This window comes from Ammospiza caudacuta, chromosome 30, assembly GCF_027887145.1.
Source record: "Ammospiza caudacuta isolate bAmmCau1 chromosome 30, bAmmCau1.pri, whole genome shotgun sequence".
Classification (NCBI taxonomy): Eukaryota; Metazoa; Chordata; class Aves; order Passeriformes; family Passerellidae; genus Ammospiza; species Ammospiza caudacuta.
The window spans coordinates 2550726-2573622 of NC_080622.1; the positions used below are offsets into that span (position 1 = coordinate 2550726).

Here is a 22897-nt window from a genome sequence, read left to right on the forward strand (position 1 = left end):
GAGCTAAACTGGGAAAGGCTGCGTGGGGAGGGGGCACGGGGGGCACGGGTTTAGGGTGGGAGGGAGTGCAGGGGGCACAGGTTTAGGGTAAAAGGGGCACAGGGGGCACGGCTTTAGTGTGGGAGGGGGCACAAGGGGCACGGCTTTAGGGTGGGAGGGGGCACAGCTTTAGGGTGGGAAGGGGCACAGGGGGCACGGCTTTAGGGTGGGAGAGGGGGCACAGGATGAGCCCAGCTTTAGGGTGGGAGGGGGCACAGGGGCCATGGCATCGGGGTAGGGGGGCACAGGGGAGCCTTGGCATCGGGGTAGGAGGGGGCACAGGGGCCATGGCATCGGGGTAGGAGGGGGCACAGGGGAGCCTTGGCATCCAGCTTGGCAGCTTTGGAGGCCACGATCTTCAGCACATTATGAAGGTGGGGAGCCCCAGGGCGTGGAGCACAAACACGCAGGAATTCCAGCTCAGTAAACCTGCATTTCACAAGTCCTTTAATGATTGTGTCACGCCCCTGCTGGACACGGAGCTGCTCCCTGCCCCGTGGCACCGGGCCCTGCTGGGACAGCCAAGGGCTGAGCGCTGCCACTTCACACCCCAGAGCAGTCCCTGGTGGGACAGACACCTGCAGGGCAGCCTCATCTCAGCGCAGGGCACAGGGTGGCCCTACAGGAGCCACAGGTAATCAGAGAGGCTCCTGTTGCTGGCACGATCCTGCCCAGAACCTCCTGGCTCCTTCCTCAGAGGGTGTCCTGGTCATTTTGCCCTGCAGGTCCAGAAGGGCTGAAACGATTGGTGACAATGGTGATGCTAATCAGGGCCCAGCAAAAATGCAACAGAGCTCCTGGAACTGCGGCTTCTCACTGTTTATGGCACGATTTAACCCCTCCCTGTCCAGGCTGCTGGACCCCACTGCACCAGGACAGGGGTGGCACTGCGGGCAGGGTGACACCAGCTGGTGCTGGGGGCCACTGGTGTGTCCCGGGCTTGTGGGGGTCCCTGGGGACGTGCTGGGGTGCTCAGAGGGCCACGCAGCACGGGCGCCTCTCTGCCTGTGCTGGGGCTGTGCTCGCAGGGCTCTCACTGGCAAGTGACACCGTGTTGCTTTGGCTGCTCCTCTGCTTCTGCTTCTGCACTTTGTGGAAGATTTCTGCAAAAGAAGAAGTGCTGGGGAGGGGGGTCTGTGTGTCAGGCAAAGCCCCCTGGGGATGCAGGGACAGCTTCAAGCCTGCAGCCCCCACTGCTGGGTGTGCTGGTGGCTCCCCTTCACCTCTGCACAGCACAGGGGTGACAAGGGGTGAGGGACAGAATGTAAGAAAATAGTGCAGAAGGGAATCTCATCCTCATCTCTGAGGAGTTGGAGCTGTGCTAATTACCAAAGGTTAGGAACAGGCCTGCTCTTAATAGGCCACGATAAGGATGAGTGCTATAAAAGAGTGGGTTAGATGGTCGAGAAGACAGCTGGAGTTTGTTGGCAGGGCTGTGAGGAGCTGTCCATGAGCAATCACCGAGGATGCATGGAACTTTTGCAATAAGATAAAAACAACAAGGGACAGGGCCTGCATCCCTGCAGCGCTTGGGAAACACCCTGTGCTTGGGCCATTTCCTCTTGCCCAACCTGGGATTAGTGCTTCACCCTGTGCTGGGGCTGGCAGCTCACTGGGCCAGGCTGGCTCAGCATGGCATGGCATGGAACAGCACTGCATGGCATGGGATAGCACTGCATGGCACAGCACACCTCACTGCCTGGATGCTGCATTCCTGAAGAGCTGCTCTTGGACTCCATCCTTGGCCCCCCAGGTCCCCCCAGCCGGTTTGGCAGGATGCTGGAGACACCAAGTCATGAGCCCAGGACAACAGGAAGGAGACTGGAGATTATGGGGGAGAAGCAGCTCCTGGGGCTTCAGGGACGCCCAGGGGCCGTGAGAACAAAGCTTCGGGTGTGGGGAGTGAAACGCCCAGCACCAAAGGCTGAAAACCAAAGCAGACAGAGAGGCAACACCAAAAGACCTCATGAAAATAGCCCCAAATAGCTCAAGTGGAGCAGGGAGAGAAGTGCTGCACATCATCTGCCCAGCCCTGCACCCCTGGGATCTGCTGCAGCACAGCAGCAGCGCCTGTACCCTTCAGGATGGTCTCGAATGCTTCCTCAACATTGGTGGAGTCCAGCGCCGAGGTCTCCACAAACAGCAGCCCGTTGTTGTCTGCAAGGAGAGGAGACCCCTGAGATGATGCAGACCCCATGGCTCCAACCTGGAGCACCTTTAGAGGTGTTCAGCCCCGTGGCTCCAATCTGGAGCACCTTTAGAGGCGTTCAGGTGCCATGGCTCCAATCTGGAGCACCTTTAGAGGTGTTCAAGTGCCATGGCTCCAATCTGGAGCACCTTTAGAGGTGTTCAAGTGCCATGGCTCCAATCTGGAGCACCTTTAGAGGCGTTCAGGTGCCATGGCTCCAATCTGGAGCACCTTTGGAGGTGTTCAGCCCCATGGCTCCAATCTGGAGCACCTTTAGAGGTGTTCAAGTGCCATGGCTCCAATCTGGAGCACCTTTGGAGGTGTTCAGCCCCATGGCTCCAATCTGGAGCACCCTTAGAGGTGTTCAAGTGCCATGGCTCCAATCTGGAGCACCTTTGGAGGTGTTCAGCCCCATGGCTCCAATCTGGAGCACCTTTAGAGGTGTTCAGGTACCATGGCTCCAATCTGGAGCACCTTTAGAGGTGTTCAGGTGCCATGGCTCCAATCTGGAGCACCTTTAGAGGTGTTCAGGTCCACCCTGTTGGGGAGGTTCTCAAGCCCCCAGCCCTGCGGGGGAGTTCCAGCCTGTACCTGCAAACATTTTGGCCTCCTCCATGGGCACCTCTCGAGCCTGTGCGAGGTCGGTCTTGTTCCCCACCAGCATGACAACGATGCTGGCCTCAGCATGGTCGTAGAGCTCCTTCAGCCAGCGATCCACCACATCGTACGTCTGGTGCTTGGTGATATCAAACACCACCAGAGCACCCACAGCCCCCCGGTAATACCTGTGAGAGACACCCACCATCATTCCCCGCTCCAGATCCCCCCCAGCACCCATTGTCACCCGTGGGGCTGCAGCCAAGCCCCAGCAGGGCCGGCTCTGAGGTCCTTACGCCGAGGTGATGGCGCGGTAGCGCTCCAGCCCCGCCGTGTCCCAGATCTGAGCCTTGACCGCGGCGTCTCCCACCAGGATGGTGCGCGTGGAGAACTCCACGCCGATGGTGGTGCGGCTGTCGTGGTTGAACTCGTTGCGGGTGAAACGAGACAGCAGGTTTGTCTTGCCCACCCCTGACTCACCAATCAGCACAACTGTGGGGAGAAGAAGGAAGGAAGGAAGGAAGGAAGGAAGGAAGGAAGGAAGGAAGGAAGGAAGGAAGGAAGGAAGGAAGGAAGGAAGGAAGGAAGGAAGGAAGGAAGGAAGGAAGGAAGGAAGGAGAGGAAGGAGAGGAAGGAGAGGAAGGAGAGGAAGGAGAGGAAGGAGAGGAAGGAGAGGAAGGAGAGGAAGGAGAGGAAGGAGAGGAAGGAGAGGAAGGAGAGGAAGGAGAGGAAGGAGAGGAAGGAGAGGAAGGAGAGGAAGGAGAGGAAGGAGAGGAAGGAGAGGAGAGGAAGGAAGGAGAGGAGAGGAAGGAAGGAGAGGAAGGAAGTCAGTCAATCTCACTGTGCTGCCCCAGCTACCAGCACTGGTTGCACGGGCATTGCTCGCTTTGTTGGGTGCCCCAGCCTGGGCAGCTGTGTGGGTTTAACCCCTGATGGGGTCACACCTTCAGCAAACTGGGTCCCCGTGGGAGCCCAGCTGTGCTCCCTAGTGCTGGTCAGGGGGGTCATGGCTGCTGGGCAGCAGGAGCAGGGCGAGGATGTTGGTGAGCCCTGGGTCACCCTGCAGCAGTGGGCACCCAGGACAGGTGGCACACCAGACCCTGTCTGTGCCCACTTGCCCAAAGGGGGCACTGAGCCCAAGCAGAGTCCAGCCACCAGCACCTGGCAGTGACCAGGTGGGCCCAAGGAGCTCAGCATGGGAGGTGTGAGGCTGTGCCCCCATTTCTGCAGCTCAGCTCTCACCCCCATGTCCTCAGCATGTGCCACTGCCCAGGTCGCTGCAGGAAATGACATTTCAATGCCCACTGCTCTCAGGGGTTACAGGCTCTCATGGCATTTGTCTCACACACTCAGTCCCAGTTTCCACACCCACCCTATCCCATAACAGCAATTTGCCTGGCACTGCACACCTTCAGCCTTGGGGTGAGTGTGGATCTCCCCGGGTCTCTGTGGACCTGGCGCTGCTCACCAGCCCTGGCTGGCCTCACTGCCTGCCCCCTCCGTAGCTCCCGGTGCCCACCATAGCTGCAGGGAATCATCAACACGGTGCCAGCTCAGGGCACAGCCGCCCTGGGGAAAGGGCACCCACGTTCCCTCCCCGCAGCCCCTGGATTTCTGCTCCCCTCCTTTTGGGGAAGTGGGATCACACCGAGAGCAGGACTCACCCTTGAAGACAAAGTTATAATCCTCCTCGGCGCTGCCCATGTCGCCCCGGCCGCCGCCCGCCCTGCAGGGCCGCCCTGCCTTTGCCTTTCCTCCTTCCCGCTGCCGAGCCCCGAGCACCCGGCGGGGCGGAGGCACCGAGGGAGCGCACGGAGCCACCGGAGGTTCCTCTGTGCCGGGAGCGAGAGAGGGGTCCGGGGCAGCGGAGGGTCCGGGACAGCGGGCAGGGAGAGGCCGAGCTGGCGACAGCGCGGCCGCTTGACTCAAGGGGTGGGACCGGGTGTCGCAGCGCAGGTTGGGCAGGTAATGTCACCCCTGGGACGGTCACGGGGCGGCGGGAGGAGGAGCCAGGGACCGATCCGAGTGCGGGCAGGCTGGGGCGGCGAGGGCAGCACCGACAGCACGGGCAGCACCGACAGCACGGGCAGCGTGAGCATGGAGGGTGCCAGGGCAGCACCAACACCATGGGCACGGAGGGCATCACGGGCAGCACCGACAGCACGGACAGTGTGGGCACGAAGGGTGCTAGGGCAGCACCGACAGCGTGGGCACAGAGGGCAGTACCAACAGCACGGGCACCGTGGGCACGGAGGATGCGAGGGCAGCACGGGCAGCCCGCACAGGACACAGAGGGCATCGCGGGCAGCGCGGCAGGGAGGGTGTCGCCCTGATTTTTGAAGATTTTTCCAAGCCTTCTGATGTTTACATTCTTGTAACGAACTTTCTCACTTTCTGTGAGTAACTCATTGTTTTGCATTCTTTTATGGAGGAGGAGAAATTTGACGGACTGTTGCATTGTCCGGTGTCGTTGGAGAGGTGGCACTGTCACCCTCCAATCCACTGTCGCTTTTGGAAATCTGTAAATGTTGGAGTCAGAAAATAAACGTCCTTTTTTTGCCTTGAGAACAGCAGTGCGTGCGCGTCATGTCGTGGCCTGTAGTGACAGGGAGGGTGCGAGGGCAGGACACGGGGGGCATCACGGGGAGGGTGGCACGGCCGGGAGGGCAGCACGGGGAGCGGACGGGTGCGATGGCATCGGGGGCAGCGATGGCAGCAAAGGCACAGCGGGGCACTGTGGGGTAGGGAGGGGATGGCAGCGAGGGCAGCTGTGCCAGGAGCAGAACCCCCGCCCAGCCCGGCTCCCGCCGCTCCGAATGTTCCCTCGCCTCTGCTGCCATCGTGTGAAAGGCAGGGAAATAGGGATGGGAAGGAGCCCCCGGCACCCCCAGCTATCCCAGGGTGACCAGCAGGGCTGTGCCGGGGCTCGGCTCTGTCGGAACCCCCCTCCTTTGACAACAGCCCCTTGCAACCTCTTGTCTTTCCCCAGGGCGATGGGCACCTCCCAAACACTGACCAGTGTCCTGGATTGTCAAACTAATTGTATTCTATTTCCCATCTGTGTGGCAGTTGTCTTCTGTTAAGTGGGCAGTGTTCCTTATCTCTTCCACAACTGGGGAGACATCTGCTGATAACAGGCTATTGAATATCACTGCATGACTGATAAGAACTACAGCATCCCAGTGTGAGATGTGAGCCCAGAGGGAAGAGCCAAGCATTCTACCCCGATATAAAGTGGAGATTCTGGGATACCAGCATGGCTTTTCTCTACTGGATTTACCAGAGGAACAGCTGCTCTCTTCCCCTGGATCTTTAGAGGAAGACTACACCTTTTCTACAGGATCCCTGCTCCAACAGAACCACACCTGGCACTGCAGGAGGACTGCAGCCACATTTCCAATGGGACTGCTGCCAACACCCTGACCCACAGGGTGTCAGGTGGTGTTCTGACTCTGGCAGTGCTGTTTTAGTTTACTGTGTTGTTTATCTTTTTATTTTCTTCCCTATTAAAGGGAACTGTTATTCCCTGCTCCCATATTTTTGCCTGAGAGCCCCTTAATTTAAAATTTATAGCAATTTGGAAAAAATGTGGGAAATGTGGTTTACATTTTCCATTTCAGAAGCTCCTGCATTCCTTAGCAAACACCTGTCTTTTGAAACCAAGACAGCCCAGTCTGGCTGTGTAACCCCTCAGCTCCCCCAACAACAGACACAATGGACACAAGCATCAAACACACTTTATTCACCCCAGATTCTGGATTCCTGCCACATTATTTTTCAGACCACACTGGAGCTCTGGGATGCCCGTGGGGCCTCTCATGCCCAACCCACGGTGGTGATGGTGATGCTGTCAGAGCTCTCCACTGCCTGCTCACGATGCAGCCACCTGTGTGAGTGGCTCCTCCAGGTACTGGACCAGTGCCTGTGCCTGCAAGCAGAGAATGGCATGAGACACGCTCAGGTGGGTTTTGAAACACATGTGCCCACTGCTCGCTTGTTTATTGTAATTTATATTTCAGTTTAGAACCTTAAAAAGGTGTCACCGGGGGGAAGGGAGACAGAGGAGTCTCTGCAAGGTGCAAAGAGTGTCCCAGGCAGCTTCCTCCAGCCCTTCCATCCCAATGCTCTTCAACAGCTCCTCCCCACACCAGAGCAGGGATGCAGCCCTGCAGCCTCCCCAGCCCTTACCTTGGCTTTCAGCATCCCAAACCCGACCGTCTCCTTGGCGTACATGCAGAGCAGCAGGTTTGCCACCCGTGTGATGGCCACTCGCCCCTCCTGCCCAGGGAGAAACAGCACCCATGGCACCCCAGCTCGGCCTGGAGCCCCAGCAGGGCCCTGGCACCACGGGCACAGCCCCAGGGAGGGCAGGGCAGGGCAGGCTCCAGCCCCACATACCATGCAGTCCATGAGGATGAATTTCAGGTTGTCCTCATTGAAGGCCTGGTGCCCGTTTTTGTCGTAGGCCACCCAGATGTTGCTGGCGATGGCTGCAGTGACCCTGGCATCAGTGTCCCCATAGCCAGAGTAGGCAAGCAAGGAGCCCTCGTTGTTCAGCAGCCTGGCAAGGACACAGCACGGCAAACTGATGCCTCTAACAGCAGAACACTTTCAGCACCAGGGGAAGAACAAACCCTCCCACCCAGTCCCAAGCACTGCTCCCAACACACTCCCATTCTGCAGGGGTTTGGGGGACTTCAAAGCCAGAAAGTTCTGCAGTGTCCCCAGGCCCGAGCAGGGCAGTGCAGGATCTGTCTGGTGAAGCAGCAGGACCTGCCACAGGCTGGGCATGAGCCTGGGGGACAAACACTGTGCACAGCCCTAGCTCTGTGCCTGGCCCTTGCACTGTGCACCAGGCACCAGGAGCCCCACACACTGTGCACAGTGCCAGCACCATCTGCAGCCCAGCACCATGCAGGGTGTGTGGTCTCAGTCTCATGCTTGCTCCTGGAAGGGCCTCTTGCCTTCCCCAGGCAGGGACAGCGATCATCCCCGGGTAGGGGCAGGAGCAAGGGCAAGGAGCAATGCTGGGCAGGGGCAGGCAGCATCCCTGGGCAGGGGCAAGGGCAAGGAACATCCCTGGGCAGGGGCAGGAGCAAGGGCAAGGAGCATCCCTGGGCAGAAGCAGGGGAAAAGTAGGCAGCATCCTCGGGCAGGGGCAGCATTCCCAGGGCAGGGGCAGGAGCATCCTCCAGTGCAAGGACAGGGGCAGGAGCATCCCTGGGCAGGGGCAGAGGCAAGGAGCATCCCCACGTAGGGGCAAGGAAAAGGAGCATTAGCAGGCAGGAGCAGGGGCTGGGGAAAAGCAGGCAGCATCCTTGGGTACGGACAGCATTCCCTGGAGTAGGGAGCATCCCCCGGTGCAGGGACAGGGGCGGCACGGCCGAGGCAGGTTCAGGGACATGGACAGGAGCACGGTTAGGGTCTGGGGCAGGGACAGGGGATTGGCAGGCAGCATCTCCGGGCAGGGGCAGCATCCCCTGGGGCACGGACAGCGGCAGTATCCACCGGGGTCGGTACGAGGGAACCATTCCCGGGCAGGGAAAGCATCTCCCCTCAGGGGCGTCACCCCGCATCACGGAGCGCTCGCTGCCCGCGGTGCCCGCTCGGGGAAAGGCGCCCCCCACCCGGCCCCCCGCACTCACAGCGTGCTCTGGACGCCGCCGGTGTTGGCCTGGCTGAGCACCTGCGTCAGGGCCTTGGGCCGCAGCATGGCCGCCGCCGCCGGCACCGCGGGGCGGGGGTGCGGCCGCGCCGGACCGCGCCGTCACGGGGCCGCGCCGGGCCCGCAGCATTCTGGGGGTTGTAGTCCCGCCCTGCCCCGCCGCTGGCCCCGTGGGCACCGGGACTCCAGAGGGGCCTCGGTAGCAGAAGGGAGCGCGGAGCAGGCGCGGGGCCTCGGCGACCGCGGGAAGCGGGGATGGGGTCGGTGAAAGGGGAGGTCGGTAGGGGCACCGGCGGGCGGCGCCCCCTACCCAGGCTCCGGCCGCCTCTTTCCGCTCCCGTTCCGCCTCCGCGCCCCGCGCTGCCGCTGTTCCTCCGCGCCGCCGGGAGGCGCTGTCCCGGCCCCAGGCGGTGCTGTGGCGCCGCTCCCGGCTCTCTGTGGTGGCGGTGGCCCGGGCTGGCGGCGGGCGGCGAAGATGGCGGAGCCGAGTGGCGGCGGCGGCGGCGGCGGCCCCGGCCCCGGGTCTGGCGGGGAGGGCCAGGCGGGGCCCGGCGGGGCGCTCATCCGCGTAACCGTGAAGACCCCCAAGGACAAGGAGGAGATCGTCATCGCGGATGGCGCCTCCGTGCGCGAGGTGGGGGCGGCGGCAGGCCGGGGAGGCGGAGAGGCCTGGGGGGCGCTGCCGCGGGTGCTGAGGGGCGGGGGCGGCTGCTCCGCGGGGGCTGAGGGATCCGGGGGTGCCATGAAGGAATTTTGGGAAGGAACCTGAGTTTTGGGGCCGGGGAGGAATTTCGGGCGCGCCTGAGGAGCGGGGGAAGGGTGCTGTGGGCTGGGGGGCGGTCAGAGGGTCCGGGAGGCCGCTTGGAGAGCCGGATCAGCGCTGGGGCTGCGTTCGGGGGCTTTTCGGGGCAGCCCCGGCCGTTGGGCCTTGCTGGAGCCAGGGTGGGAGGGAGCGGGGAGATCCGAAGGAGGGCAGGTGCTGGAGGCCTTTGGAGGGCTCTGGAGGTGGTTTGGGGGGCTCACCTGTGGGAGGGGTCGTAGGTGTGGGAACCACAATAACTGAGGGGCTCGGAGAGCGGCTTTGGGGGCGGTGGCAGTGGGAAGGACCGGGTGGGGTCTGGGGGCTCGGCCCGTGAGCTGGGCTGGGCTGCGGGGGAGAGCGTTCCCTGGGCGGAGGGGTGGGAAAGGTGCTGGGCTTGTGGGCAGAGCGTGGGGGGCTGCCGGGGGGATATCTAGGGGTCCTGGCGTGCATCTGCACTTCTCTGGAGGGAAATTCTCCAGGCGAGGAGCCGGGCAGATGTTTGGGGCCAGCGTTGGATGAGGTGGAGGAAAGGAAACATCGGGTGGGCTGGGGGGTGTTGTGCACCTGCTAGGGAGCGGGAGAGGGCCGGGATTGCCGAGAACTGCGCTTAGCAAAGGCTGCCATTGGCAGGGGCGGGCTCTGGGGCCGGTCCTGGCGTTGAGGAAGCGGCGATGCCCACTGGGACAAGGTGTCATGGGCTCTGCGTTGGGCTGGCTGGCGCTTCGCTCGGGCGTAGGGCACGAGGTCGGCGTGTGAAGGGCCTGGCAGGGAGCTCTGGGCAGCAGTTCATGCTGTGGGCAGGAGCTGTGCACGTGTGGCCCTCCTGATCCTTTCCCTCGGGAAAGAATCCCTTGGTAAGGGGGTGAGGGGAGAGAACAGGCAGGGTGTGTGGGGAGAGAACAGGCAGGGTGTGTGGGGAGAGAACAGACAGGGTGATCTGGGGCCAGGGCTGTGCTGTGCCCAGCCTTGATTTTAGAGTTGTGAAGGCTGAGAGCTCTGGAACCAGCATGTGTTTCACTCTCCGTCCTGGCCTTCCCCTCTGAATTCCCTTTAGTTTTGTGTTTTCATCAAATTCCCTTCCCCTCTGTAACCAGCGTGTGTTTCACTCTCCATCCTGGTCTTCCCCTCTGAATTCCCTTTAGTTTGTGTTTTCCAAGTGCAAGGCTTTATTTCCTCCAAATCAATCTGGGGATGCCCTGGCAGGGCCAGCAGTGAGAGTCTTGCTTGCAGGTGTAAATCCCAGCACACAGTAAGGATGAGGTGTCCATGCTCCGTGGCATGCTCACAGGGAATTCAGTTGCAGAAATAGGAATTGGAGAAGACCTAGTTTATTTCCATTGGCTGATAAAGGATTATTGCCTTTTCCATAGAGCTCTGTCCTGTATTAAATCAGAGTTTGGCTTTCCTTAGAAAAAAAAAAAAAAACTCAAATGAGCAGATGAAACCAGTTCAGTCATTCAGCATAAAATATGTGTTTGGGTTAGGCCTGAAGCAAATTGGTCTGGCTTTGGAAGCCTTCAGCCTCTTCTGAGGGAATGGCTCTGTTTTTTATGAGATTTACTCCATAATTTGTGATTTCAGAGCTTGTCTTTGCTTTGGTTTGGTTTTCATTAACACCTCAGACATCATCAGCACCTGGTGAATGTGTGGTACCTTCATGGGCCCCTTGGGCTCTTCCTAGACTACATGTGAGCCCTGGAGCTTTGTGTTCCTGGTACCAGTCCTTTGCCTGAAAAATGCTGTTTGTTTTTCAGTTCAAAGAAGAGATTTCTAGACGGTTTAAAGCCAAACAGGATCAGCTGGTTCTGATCTTTGCTGGGAAGATCCTGAAGGATGGAGACACGTTGAATCAACATGGGATCAAAGATGGGCTCACTGTTCACTTGGTCATTAAGACTCCGCAGAAGTAAGAGTTTGGTCTTGGGGAGGCTGGGCTCAAATAGGGGTGGGAATTACTGATTGTGATGATTTTTCCCTGCCCCTGCAGTGGGGTTTGTCCCTAAACTGTCCATGGATGACACAGCTGTGATGGTGTATGGCAGGTACCTGAGAGGGGCTGGTACTTTAACATTAAATGTGTGTGTCTGTGTTGGAAGAACCCATCAGAAATGGATACTGGTTCTAGCAAACCTGCAAGAGTTCTAGGAAAAGTTGCTGATAAAAGGAATTACTTTCCCAGTGAATTTGTGTTAATACCTGGGTTTTCTGTCACCTCCTCAGGCTCTGAGAGGTGCCACAGAGGCACACCTGCCATGCAGGCACAGCTGCCCAGGCTGGGGCAGGCACAGGGCACTGTGGGGTTCACTCATGTGGGTGCACCTGGGCAGTTCCCTGTGCTCAGGATGTGGCTCAGGAGCACCACAGACCTCAGACTGAGAGCAGGACACAGGGCTGACCTCAGGCTCCTGCAGGTTTAGCTCTTCCCAGCACTTTCCAGAGGGGTGGTGGGCATGGAAGGGCTTTGGGAACAGCTGCTGTGCTTTAGTTGCAGCCACATTTCATTGATCTTGAAGGACCTTCACAGCCATGCCTCAGGCTCTGGCCACAGTGAGCCCCAGCTCTCAGGGCTGTGTCTCTGTGCAGTTCTGCTGTCCCCTGGAGGAGCTGCATTAATCAAGATGAGTTTTCTCCCCATTTTTTTTTATTCCACTTGTTTTTTTCACAAGCACAAGGAAGTTTGCTGCCAGGTTCTGCAGCCTCTCCTTGGATTCTGCCTCTCCAGGTAGCCTGAGAGCCCAATGCTGTTTCTGCTGTCTCCACTATAAATGTGGTATTGGTAAATCATTTCAAAGAGGGAATCAGAGCTGTCCTGGGCTGCTCATTTTTCTCCTGCTAATAGTTCTAGAAAAGTCCTTACTGAAGACATTACAGAGAAACCAAGTGCCCTTTCTCTGGCTTCCTTCTTCCTTTCTTATTCAGCTTCCCATTTGCTTTGTTTCCCCATTCTTTGCCTCCCTCAGTGGCCACTGGTTTTCAGCAGTAGTCAGGTCTGTCTGGACAGTGGACAGGGCCCTCCAGGTTTGATTTTTCATGTTCTAGAAGAGTGAAAAAAGAAAGGGAGATAGAGAAAATGAATACTTATTCGTTTGGGAAAAAAAAATCAGGAGATCATTGGTATTATTGTCAGAGGCATAACAGCATTATTGAGGTGGGTAAAGTGAATTTTGTGGTCTAATTTAATGAAAGCTCTTCAACACTAGTCCAGGGTTCACTGTTGTGACTGCAGGGGCTTCAGAAAATCTTTAAATGTTCTCTTCCAAATTCCTGTAACACACTCTTGAGGATAACTGTGGTAAGAAGGTACTAACCTGGGTTGGTGCATTCAGCAAAGCTGATGTCCAGCACCTGCTGCATGGTGGCTTACAGCACAGTGTCTGTGTGGGTGGGTTTAAAGAAGCTCCAGACAATTGTGTTAGAGCAGGAACCTTGCATTGAGGTGCAGCCAGTGGCAGAGCTGGGAATTTGGAGCCAAGCTGGCCAGAAACATTCCATGGCTTTGTGAGACAGGTGCTGGCTGCCTCGTGCCTCAGTTTCCCTCTTTGTACAGTAATGCTGATGCTTCTTTTTGCCCCAGAAGCACTGATAGGAATATTCAGAAGTGAACATTGTTGTTTACCCCATGCACTAGCCCTGCTGTAACCTCCTGTGGTTTCTGTGGGAGCAGCAGAAGGATTTTGCTGTTTGGAGCACACTCCTTGCTCAAGGATATGGCTGCAGTAAATAGTTCAGTGGGATTCAAGGAAGAGCTGGAGACAACTCAGGGTAAGACCCGTCCAGGAGCTCTGCGTGGGCCAGGACATGTCAGGGGCTGCAGTGCTTCAGAAGGGAGGCAGATCCCAGCAGATGGAAGGCATCTGGGAGCACAGCTGTGCAGCAGTGCAGGCAGACACGGGGTGGAAGCTGGGCTGGCTGCTGTGCTGGGAGCCTGCTCTTTGTGGGGTGCACACCCTGTGTCCCCACAGAGCACTCCCCTTGCCTTTCCCCAGTACCAGCAGTTTAATACCTTTTATCCTTTACAGGGTCCAAGATTCAACATCTGCTGCTTCTGCCCCCAATGCTGCTTCTGCCCCCAATGCAAGCCCTTCTTCTCCTGCTGCCCCATCTCAGCCCTCCACATCCAGCAGTGCTGGCCCGGACGCAGGGAGTGGCAGCAGACGGAGCAGCGGCTCAGGGAGCGTGGGAGGGCCTGGAGATGGAGGCCCCAACAGTGCTGCATCCATCCTGTGTAAGTGGGCACTGGGAGAAGGAAGAATTTTCTGCGGTTAGACCAAGGAGTTGGGGTTCTTGGCCCCTGTTGTTGCCATGGGTTTTGCTGAGTCACTCCCATGGCACACCTCTGTCCCTGCTCAAGGTAATGCCACTTGGTGAAGTGTGTGTGTGTAGGGGTGTCCTTACTCAGAGCTGGCTGCTGTAGGAACACAGGGTACCCCTGGATTTGTGGGGAGGCAGTGCTGTGCCTGTCCTCTCTGCCAGTTCCTGACTCATGCCTCTCTTCCCCTGTGTTGTTCCCTCTCCAGCTGGCTTCGGTGGCATCACTGGGCTGGGCAACCTTGGCATGGGCTCTGCCAACTTCATGGAGCTCCAGCAGCAGATGCAGCGGCAGCTGATGTCCAACCCAGAGATGCTTTCCCAGATCATGGAGAATCCCTTGGTGCAGAACATGATGTCTAACCCTGACCTCATGAGGCAGATGATCATGGCCAATCCCCAGATGCAGCAGCTCATGGAGCGAAATCCAGAGATAAGCCACATGCTCAATAACCCAGAGCTCATGAGGCAGGTGAGTCACACCAGGGCTCAGTAAGAGTGTTGAGGAGAGTCTTTGTGGACCAACATCAGTGTCTGCACTGCAGAGGAGGAGTGGGAATGGCAGAGCAGTGGTTTTGGAGATCTCTTCCTTCCTGCTGTGAGCTCCCCACAAACAGATGGTGGTCTTGAGTTATGTGAATACTAAATGCTCAACCCACATCCTTGCAACTCTTTTCTTCCTTTCAGAGTTATTGAATCCATGGTGTATTGGGGTAAAAAGGGATTTTGGGATTTTCCTAGCAAGGCTACTGTGGTGTGATTCAGGAATGGGAGTAAAAACAGTGCTGGAGAAGTGAAGCTACTGCAAAAGCTCTTTGTTTCTCTCTAGTTCTTTTGACAGATTATGTAGAGACTCCAGAGCTGTACGGTGAATGTTTCACTACCTGTATCAGTGGAGAGCATTAGTGTAGGCTGGGATCCCAGAGAGGTCTCATTTTTCCCTGAGCAGAGAGGACTCATGTCCAAGAGAACTGGCTGGCTGGAAGACCAAAGGTTCATTGGAAGGGAATCCTAAGGGATCAGTGAGAATCTGGGTGTTAATAGTCTTTAATGTTAATAGTCATTAACAGGACTCTGCTGTTTACTGGGGAGGCTTGTGAAGAGGATTGTGCTGAACAGGCCTCATTTCCATCTGCTTCTCAGTCATTCTGCTTTCAGCTGTGCTGGCCATACATGAAATTCCAGAGCTGCAGGACTAAGTTGTGAATAATCTGTACTTGAGCAGTTCTTTAAATGAGAACTGGATATTTTTTGTGCAGGGGAGACCCATCAAAAGTCTGGAGAGGGTGGAAGGATCCATCTTCCCAGTTGTTGTATGTAGTCCATGCAGTGTGAGTGGGAACATATGGGTGTTGGATGTCCTGATGCTGCTTAGGAACAGAACAATTTCATCAAGCTGAACTGAGGCTGAGAAGGAAGAGAGCTGAGCAGGGCTGGGGAGGAGCCTGGATCCCTGGTCTCTCTGCTTGTATAAATGATCTCTCTGCTCTCTGCCTGTGAATTGGGTTTAATTATCCCCTCTCTCTCCTGGGAGAGGAGCTTGAGCTTTCCCCCTTCTCCTCCTTGTCGCAGACAATGGAGTTGGCTCGGAACCCTGCCATGATGCAGGAGATGATGCGGAACCAGGACCGTGCTTTGAGTAACCTCGAGAGCATTCCAGGAGGATACAACGCCCTGCGCCGGATGTACACGGACATCCAGGAGCCCATGTTTAGTGCAGCCAGGGAGCAGGTACGGCTGTAGTGTGGCAAGGGGGTCTTTAGGGGGTCTTTCTCTGTCCCCTCTGCTGATGGGGCAGTTGTCCTACAGCGTGGCTCCACTCCAGGCAGGCACTGGCTGGACAACATGGTGCAGTGCCTTTTGTGACATGGGTTGGGGTGTCAGAGGAGAGACCTGCTCTGGCTCCTGCAGTCCCCCAGCAGCCTGACTGATAGGCAGGCCCTGTCACTGTTAGCCCAGCGCTCTGCTCCCTGGATTAGCTGGAGCCTGATGCCTTCAGTATGGAGCTGGCTCAGATCCAGCTGGCTGGTAGTGCAGGAGGAGGGAGCACAGGCCTGGCTGCAGAGGGCTGTGCAGGCATGCTCCAGTCCAGCAATACCTGCTGCTGTGTCCGGGTGCTGCTTTTACAAGGGCATTTTGAAGCCCTGCATTTGGCAGCTGAATCTGAGGCTGTGGCCACTCCTGAGCCTGGTCTTTTTGTGAGTGAGGTGTGTTGTGGATTGCAGATTTCTCAGGAGGCGGATCATGGCACATGTTTAGCAAATTCTGGGCTTGGCTGAATATGATCTGCTGTTCCCTGGCTCGCTCAGTGCTGGGATTGGTCTGCTGGGACTAACTGATTCCATCTGTTTCTTTTTTTTTTTTTTTTTTTTTTCTCTAGTTTGGCAGCAATCCTTTCTCTTCCTTGACGGGGAATTCTGACAGCTCGAGCTCTCAGCCTTTGCGGACGGAGAACAGAGAGCCATTGCCAAACCCCTGGAGCCCCACACCCCCTGCTTCCCAGAGTCAGGCACCCAGCAGTGAAGGGAGCACGGGCTCAGCAACCACCCAGGGCACCCCAACTGTGTCCAACCCCTTTGGGCTGAATGCTGCCAGCATCGGTGCTGGTACGTAAGGGGGGAGCTGCAGGGTGCTGCTGGCTGAGCAGGTCACCCAGGCTTCCTTGGAGGGCTGGTTCCTCTGGCATTTGAGCCCTGTCTGTGGCTGTTATCCACCAATGAATTATTCTGATGCACTTTTGGATGGTTCCTTTGGGAACTCTGCTGTCCCTGAAGCTCTCAGGAGCAGGATAATGGCCAGCAGAGCACTGCCATGGCTGTCCACAGCCCTGTTTGCTGCTGGATAGGGGATGGAGTACAGGCAGTGCTGTCACCTGTCACATTGTGTTTCAGGCAATGCAGTGGTGCTCAGGCTCATCAGATGTTTTCCTTTGTCTTCCCTTCCCCTTGCAGGCATGTTCAACAGCCCAGAGATGCAAGGACTCCTGCAGCAGATTTCTGAAAACCCTCAGTTGATGCAGAATATGATCTCTGCCCCTTACATGCGGAGCATGATGCAAACTCTTGCCCAGAACCCAGACTTTGCAGCACAGGTAAAAGTGTTGCAGGTGTCTGCTGTTGCCAGGCAGGCCATGAGCTCAGTGTGAGGTGTCAGTCTGCTCTGGGGTCAGACTGGTTCCTCCTGCAGACCCTGGAGCAGAGTGAATACACAGTCTGGTTGTATTACTCAATAGCCAGAAGGCAGCCCCAGCTCTGAGCCCTGTGTGTTTTGCAGAGCCCCTGACACAAGCGGTGGCTCTCAGAGGGACATGGGAATGGCCCTTCTCTTTGCCTGTGGCCAAGTGGCCCCTGTTCAACACTGCTGTCAGGATTTGATCTGTCCCATTTTGATCCCCCATAGCGGGGCAGCATGTTGAAAGCCCAGGGAGGGAGTCAGGGGCCCCAGGAGTGACCTGTTCTCCATGGCTTAGTTGCATAGGGTTTAACAGCAAGTGGCAGCAACCCTCTGACCCTACCTACATGTGCTGTCTCTTGCTAGATCATGGTAAATGTCCCCCTCTTTGCTGGGAATCCACAGCTTCAAGAACAGCTCCGCCTTCAGCTCCCTGTCTTCTTGCAGCAGGTAAAGGCCTCTGGCTGGCCCTGTGCTGCCCTCAGCCCCTGGCTCCAGAGCTTCTCCCCCACTGTGGCACAAACAGGATCTTGGTTCAGTGCACTAGGAGGAAGCATGTGGGCTTGGGAGGCTGGGCTGAGCAAGGAAGGGGTTGCACAGGGGAGACAAAGAGGAAGAACTTGGTTAGAAAAGGTGATCTGAATTTTAACTCATCTGAATTACTGAAAGGTGGACTCCAGATTAGGCTTGTTAAGCTACTTGGAACCCCTGTGTAGACAGTCTCTCACTGTGTAGAGTTTACACAAATGACGCAGTTAATTGTGCTGGAGCAGCTGTTCTCAGGTAAATCAGAATCCAGCTGTGTCCCCAGTTCTAATGTGACTCACCCAGTTCATTTAGGAACCTGCTGTGAGCTCTGTGAGCGTCCCTGCAGGCGAGCCCTGCAGTCTGCGAGCCTCAGAGGAGGATCCAGACACGAAGGGCAGCCCTGGCTGTGGGCAGGAGGCACAGCTTGGTGCCAGCCCAGGTGTGGCAGTGCTGGAGCTCTGGCTGCCTGAGCTCTCACTGGTTGGTACCGTGTGTGTCTCTGCTTTGCTCCCCAGATGCAGAACCCGGACTCGCTGTCCATCCTCACCAACCCCCGCGCCATGCAGGCCCTGCTCCAGATCCAGCAGGGGCTCCAGACGCTGCAGACGGAGGCGCCCGGATTAGTGCCAAGGTATGGAGTGCTCCAGAGCAGAACTGCTGTGCCCAGCCCCAGCAGGCAGAGCTGGCTCTGCACTCATCCAGGAGATCTGCTTAGGGCAGTCTGTCATGGTGTGCTGGGCTGTGCCTGCAGGCCCCTCTGAGCGAGCTCATTAGCACTTGCTGCTCGCTTGTCCTTCACTGGGAAATCCTTGACCCGTTGTTTTTGGAGAAAAGGTTTGGAATGCACTTGGTCCTTCCCCCATCCTTTGTCTGCTGCATTTAATGTGGACTGAACTCAAGAGTTTTATCTCTGGAGAACAGTATGAGATGGACAGACACAGACACAAGGCTGGGTGGGTGTGCTGGGGCAGGCTGATCTACTGGCTCTCTCAGCTCTCTGCTTACTGTCACAACAGTTCTCTAGAGGCTTCTGCTCACTCCCAGTGCCAGCTGTGACCAGAACATGGGTGCAGCTGGTTCAGTTTGCAGAGCTGCCCTGTAGCAGGGCCTTCAGTGAGGGTTGTTCCTGCTGGCTGCCCCACTCTGGGGGGTGCCCAGTGCCAGTGTCACCCTGATCATGCCCTGCCTTCCTCTGCAGCCTTGGCTCCTTCGGCATGCCCCGGATGCCCCCGTCCTCCACAGGAGGAAGCACAATCCCGGAGAACCCCGTTCCCTCTGCTTCGACGCCGGCCAGTGCCTCTCCAGCTGGGGGTGGGAACCCTCAGCAGCAGCTCATGCAGCAGATGATCCAGCTGCTGGCCGGAGGAAGCTCTCAAGTACGTAACACCTGGGGGTGCTGGCATGGCCAGGGAGGTCTCCAGGGGGGTGCCCACCTCACCCCACTCAGGGCATGTGGTCCCCAACAGTCTCTTGTGGCTGTGGTGCTCTAGGCCAGGTTTGGTGTTGGGGTCTGGCTGACTCTTTGGGGTGTTGAACTCTTTAAGAGGTTTAAGCTCCGCATGCTCGGGTCCTTCTGCTTGCACTGCTGCCACTGTTGGTACTAAACCAGGACTGACTCTGGTGTAGCTGCTGTGCCACATCCTAAGGGGACATGGAGACTGTCCCTACACAGCCCTGAAGCTGAGCTTGGGGTTCCTGCACAGGCTGCTGGCAGTGCCTGTGTTGGGATGCTGTGTGTGCTCTGACTCCAGGCTCTGTGTGTGCTCTGTGTGTGCTCTCTGACTCCAGGCTCCCTGTGCTCTCTGACTCCAGGTTTTGTGTGTGCTCTGACTCTGGGCTCTGCGTGTGCTCTGTGTGTGCTCTGTGTGTGCTCTCTGATTCGAGGTCTGTGTGTTCTCTAACCCCAGGCTCTGTGTGTGCTCTGTGACTCCAGGCTCTGAGTGTGCTCTGTGTGTGCTCGGTGTGTTCTCTCTGACCCCAGGCTCTGTGTGTGCTCTGAGTGTGCTCTCTGACTCCAGGCTCTGTGTGTGCTCTGTTACTGCAGGGTCCATGTGTGCTCTGAGCGTGCTCTGTGTCTTCTTTCTGACTCCGGGCTCTTTGCTCTCTAACCCCAGGCTCTGTGCTCTGAGTGTGCTCTGTGTGTTCTCTCTAACTCCAAGCTCTGAGTGTGCTCTATGTGTTCTCTCTAATTCCAGGCTCTTTGCTCTCTAACTCCAGTCTCTGAGTGTGCTCTGTGTGTTCTTTCTGACTCCAGGCTCTTTGCTCTCTAACCCCAGGCTCTGTGTGTGCTCTGAGTGTGCTCTGTGTGTTCTCTCTGACTCCAGGCTCTGTGTGCTCTGAGTGTACTCTGTGTGTGCTCTGTGTGTTCTCTCTGACTCCAGGCTCTGTGTGTGCTCTGTGACTCCAGGCTCTTTGCTCTCTAACTCCAGGCTCTGTGTGTGTGCTGTGTGTGTTCTCCCTGGCCCCAGGCTCTGTGTGCTCTGAGTGCTCTCTAACTCCAGGCTCTGTGTGTGCTCTGTGACTCCAGGCTCCCTGTTCTCTCTGACCGCAGGCTCTGAGTGTGCTCTGTGTGTTCTCTCTAACTCCAGGCTCTTTGCTCTCTAACTCCAGGCTCTGAGTGTGCTCTGAGTGCTCTCTAACCCCAGGCTCCGTGTCCTCCCCCCGCAGGCGCAGAGTCCCGAAGTGCGATTCCAACAGCAGCTGGAGCAGCTCAATGCCATGGGCTTCATCAACCGTGAGGCCAACCTGCAGGCGCTCATCGCCACCGGCGGGGACATCAACGCAGCTATCGAGAGACTGCTGGGCTCCCAGCCTTCCTAAGCTCTGTCCTGCTGCCCCACAGACGTCAGCACATGCATCCATACACATGCACAGGGGATCTTTCCGGAAAGCCCGCCATCATTTTCATATCTGACAGCTGTCCATGTATTTAAAACAAAAAGATACAGCTTAACCCTGACCTTCCTACTAAGTTAAGATTTCATGTTGAAATGCTCTTTAACTGGCTTGTATGTGGATTCCAGTTCTCATCGTGGCCACAGAGACTTCAGATGTGTATTTTTTCCTAAATATGCCCTGTCTCAGACACTCTTCTCTCTCTCTCTAGATGGTAGAGGCGATACTTCTAGTTACTTACCTGAATGATTGTGTTTTGAGTAGCTTGATTTTAACTGTACATGATTCCTTCCCCTAGCCCTCCTTTCAGGCAAATATTTAAAAAATTGAGCCAAGTTTGGGGATTGGTTATTTCTCTCAGTGTCTTATTGGGAATGGATCAAAAGAAAAAATTGAAATTACCTGAGAATTTCTGATGTCATTTGTCTTAATGTTTCCTGGGATGAACTGAGCCCATGTCCCTCACTCACAGGTGCCTCCAATCTCCTGGTAGAGGGTTAATGGGTGAGAAACCTGCATTTGAAGTGTGGCCTCTTTACATCTTGGGGGTGGTGTAATGGAGCCCAGGGGTGTGCAGTGACCAGGTGTGCTGTTTTTGAGCTTGAGTTGAAGGTGCTGTGCAGAGGAAGGTGTTTGGAAGGTGTGGTTCTGCCCAAGTCGTGTGGTTCCTGGTCAGAGGTGTCCAGGGGCATCGACTCCTGTGCTCAGTGGGTTCATTTGTACAAGTGTGAAAAAAACTAAAAAGGAAATGGAAAAATAAGCTAACGGTCTTTTCGCTTCACTGGAAAATGTTGGAAGTTCATGTTCCTCCCAGTTTAGATCCATCCTCCACCCCCCTTCCATTCTGGTGTGTTTGAATGCTCAGGCTGTCCAAGAGCCTCCCCAGGACCAGCAGGGTGGTATTTCCCAGGAGCCTCCATGGCTGTGTAATTTGCATACACCATTTTTATCAAAAGGAAAATAAATGCGCACAACCATCTGTCTCCCTGCATCCCTGTCTCATCCTTGCCTGCCTTCGGCTCAGCTGGGCCACTTCCCAGTCACTTGGGATGAATCTGTGCTGTCCTGTTCCCCCGAGCTCAGCTCAGTGCAGGCACGGGGGTATCACCCCCTCCCTCCTGGCCAGGAAACCTCTGACACTTCAGGAATGCAGCACTGGCCCTAAAGTGCCGGGTTGGAAGCTCCCTTTGAATCAGAATTGGCAATTAGCAGCTGTTAAGAGCTGGGAGTCGGTGTTATTTGAGAGTTTAGAGTTTCTTTCAGTGTGGGAGGATTGGGCAGAGAGGGAACAGGAGGTTTGCTGCATACCTGTAAAACCTGCTTGCACCCAGCTGGAACTGGGATCATCCATGGGTTTGTGTTGGTGTTGCTGAGAGTGTAGGTGGTGCTGCTGGTGGAGAAACACGGGGCTGGAAACACTCCTGCCTCTGTGTGTGCATCCTAATGGAGCTGCAATCCCTTGGAGGAGGATTTAGAAAGCAGCTTCAGCCTCTTCTGGAGGCTGTGCACAAATGTGTGCTGTGCTTTGTGCAGCCTCTCAGACGTGGGAAGTTTGCACAGAGCTGTGTAGGGATGGGGCTGGAGGTCCCAACTGGCACTGGAAGGGTTAAAGCTTTTCCCAAATGTTACTGATTGGCCTCTTTTCAACTCAAAACAGGCTCCTGAGAGTGCCTGTGGGAGCGTTGGGACCTCTTCAGGGTCTCTTGATGGCACTAAAATCTGCACGAGCCAGCTCTTGTAAGGAATGGATGGATGGATGGATGGATGGATGGATGGATGGATGGATGGATGGATGGATGGATGGATGGATGGATGGATGGATGGATGGATGGATGGATGATGGATGGATGGATGGATGGATGGATGGATGGATGGATGGATGGAGCAAGCAGGGAAGGGGGGATATAGCCCCATGGTGAGTTTGAATCCCTGAGGAGCAAAATTAGTCCCAGCAGTGTTTCTGGCCAGGCAGAAATGATCCTTGCACCCCCTCAGTGTGTCAGCAAGGTGTGACATGGTGGTGTCAGTGACACAGTGCAAGGGAGCTGTGTGTGTGTGCTGGAACAGGGCCTTGGAGGGCTGGAGCAGGTTGGTGACTCCAGAGCTGGCTGCAGTAAGTCCCTGCATGGTGGAAGAACCCTGCTGCAGTGTGTGCTGTGAAGCACTGAGGGGAATGCACAGGAGTCTGAGAATCCCAGAAAGGTTTGGGTGGGAAGAGCCCTCATAGCTCATCTCACCCCACACCCTGCCATGGGGACACCTTCCACCATCCCGGGTTTCTCCAAGCCCTGTCCAACCTGGCCTTGGGCACTGCCAGGGATGGGGCAGCCACAGCTGCTCTGTGCCAGGGCCTCCCCACCCTCACAGGGAACAATTCCTTCCCAATATCCAGCGTAAATATTCCCTCTTTTGGTTTAAAACCATTTTCCCTTGGGTCATCATTATCTGTCCATATAAAAAGAGTTTGTCCATCATTTTAACAAGTTCTCTTTAACTCCTGAAAGGCCACGATGAGCCCTCAAAGGCTGCCCAGTCCTTGGTTAAGTGGGAAAACAGATTTCTCCTGTCTCTCCACATTGTAGCATCTGCTCTTGTACCACTTTGGGATCATCCTGCCCTGCTGCCAGCCCAGACATAGAAACAGAGACCCAGGGCAGGCTGCAGCCTCTGGTGCCCATCCAGTGCCACCTCCCCCAGCAGAGCT

At 56.5% G+C, this 22897-nt stretch overlaps 3 protein-coding genes across 5 annotated transcripts; 1 reads left to right on the top strand and 2 right to left on the bottom strand.

Annotated features, from left to right (window-relative positions):
• Positions 1 to 540: 540 nt before the first annotated feature.
• Positions 541 to 4750, bottom strand: RAB25 (RAB25, member RAS oncogene family). The gene is made up of 5 exons (XM_058821652.1): positions 4489 to 4750; positions 3121 to 3316; positions 2819 to 3012; positions 2116 to 2196; positions 541 to 1142 (listed from the first exon to the last, which is right to left on the bottom strand). The coding sequence occupies exons 1-5, from the start codon at positions 4526 to 4528 to the stop codon at positions 1012 to 1014; spliced, it is 642 nt and encodes a 213-aa protein (XP_058677635.1). The 5' UTR covers positions 4529 to 4750; the 3' UTR covers positions 541 to 1011.
• Positions 4751 to 6543: 1793 nt separating this feature from the next.
• Positions 6544 to 8746, bottom strand: LAMTOR2 (late endosomal/lysosomal adaptor, MAPK and MTOR activator 2). 2 transcript variants are annotated; one of them, XM_058821828.1, is made up of 4 exons: positions 8470 to 8711; positions 7223 to 7385; positions 7013 to 7102; positions 6544 to 6752 (listed from the first exon to the last, which is right to left on the bottom strand). In XM_058821828.1, exons 1-4 carry the CDS (start codon positions 8535 to 8537, stop codon positions 6696 to 6698), a joined length of 378 nt encoding a protein of 125 aa, XP_058677811.1. In that variant the 5' UTR covers positions 8538 to 8711; the 3' UTR covers positions 6544 to 6695. The 2 variants fall into 2 exon arrangements, with proteins under 2 accessions (XP_058677811.1, XP_058677812.1); XM_058821829.1 differs by lacking the exon at positions 7013 to 7102 and having other exon boundaries at positions 8470 to 8746.
• A 189-nt stretch (positions 8747 to 8935) lies between these two features.
• UBQLN4 (ubiquilin 4) lies at positions 8936 to 21160 on the top strand. Of its 2 annotated transcripts, XM_058821637.1 has the most exons (11): positions 8936 to 9123; positions 11046 to 11197; positions 13311 to 13516; positions 13809 to 14071; positions 15172 to 15330; positions 15980 to 16205; positions 16551 to 16690; positions 17137 to 17220; positions 17814 to 17929; positions 18497 to 18674; positions 19966 to 21160. In XM_058821637.1, the coding sequence occupies exons 1-11, from the start codon at positions 8965 to 8967 to the stop codon at positions 20116 to 20118; spliced, it is 1836 nt and encodes a 611-aa protein (XP_058677620.1). In that variant the 5' UTR covers positions 8936 to 8964; the 3' UTR covers positions 20119 to 21160. The 2 variants fall into 2 exon arrangements, with proteins under 2 accessions (XP_058677620.1, XP_058677621.1); XM_058821638.1 differs by lacking the exon at positions 17137 to 17220.
• Positions 21161 to 22897: the final 1737 nt, after the last annotated feature.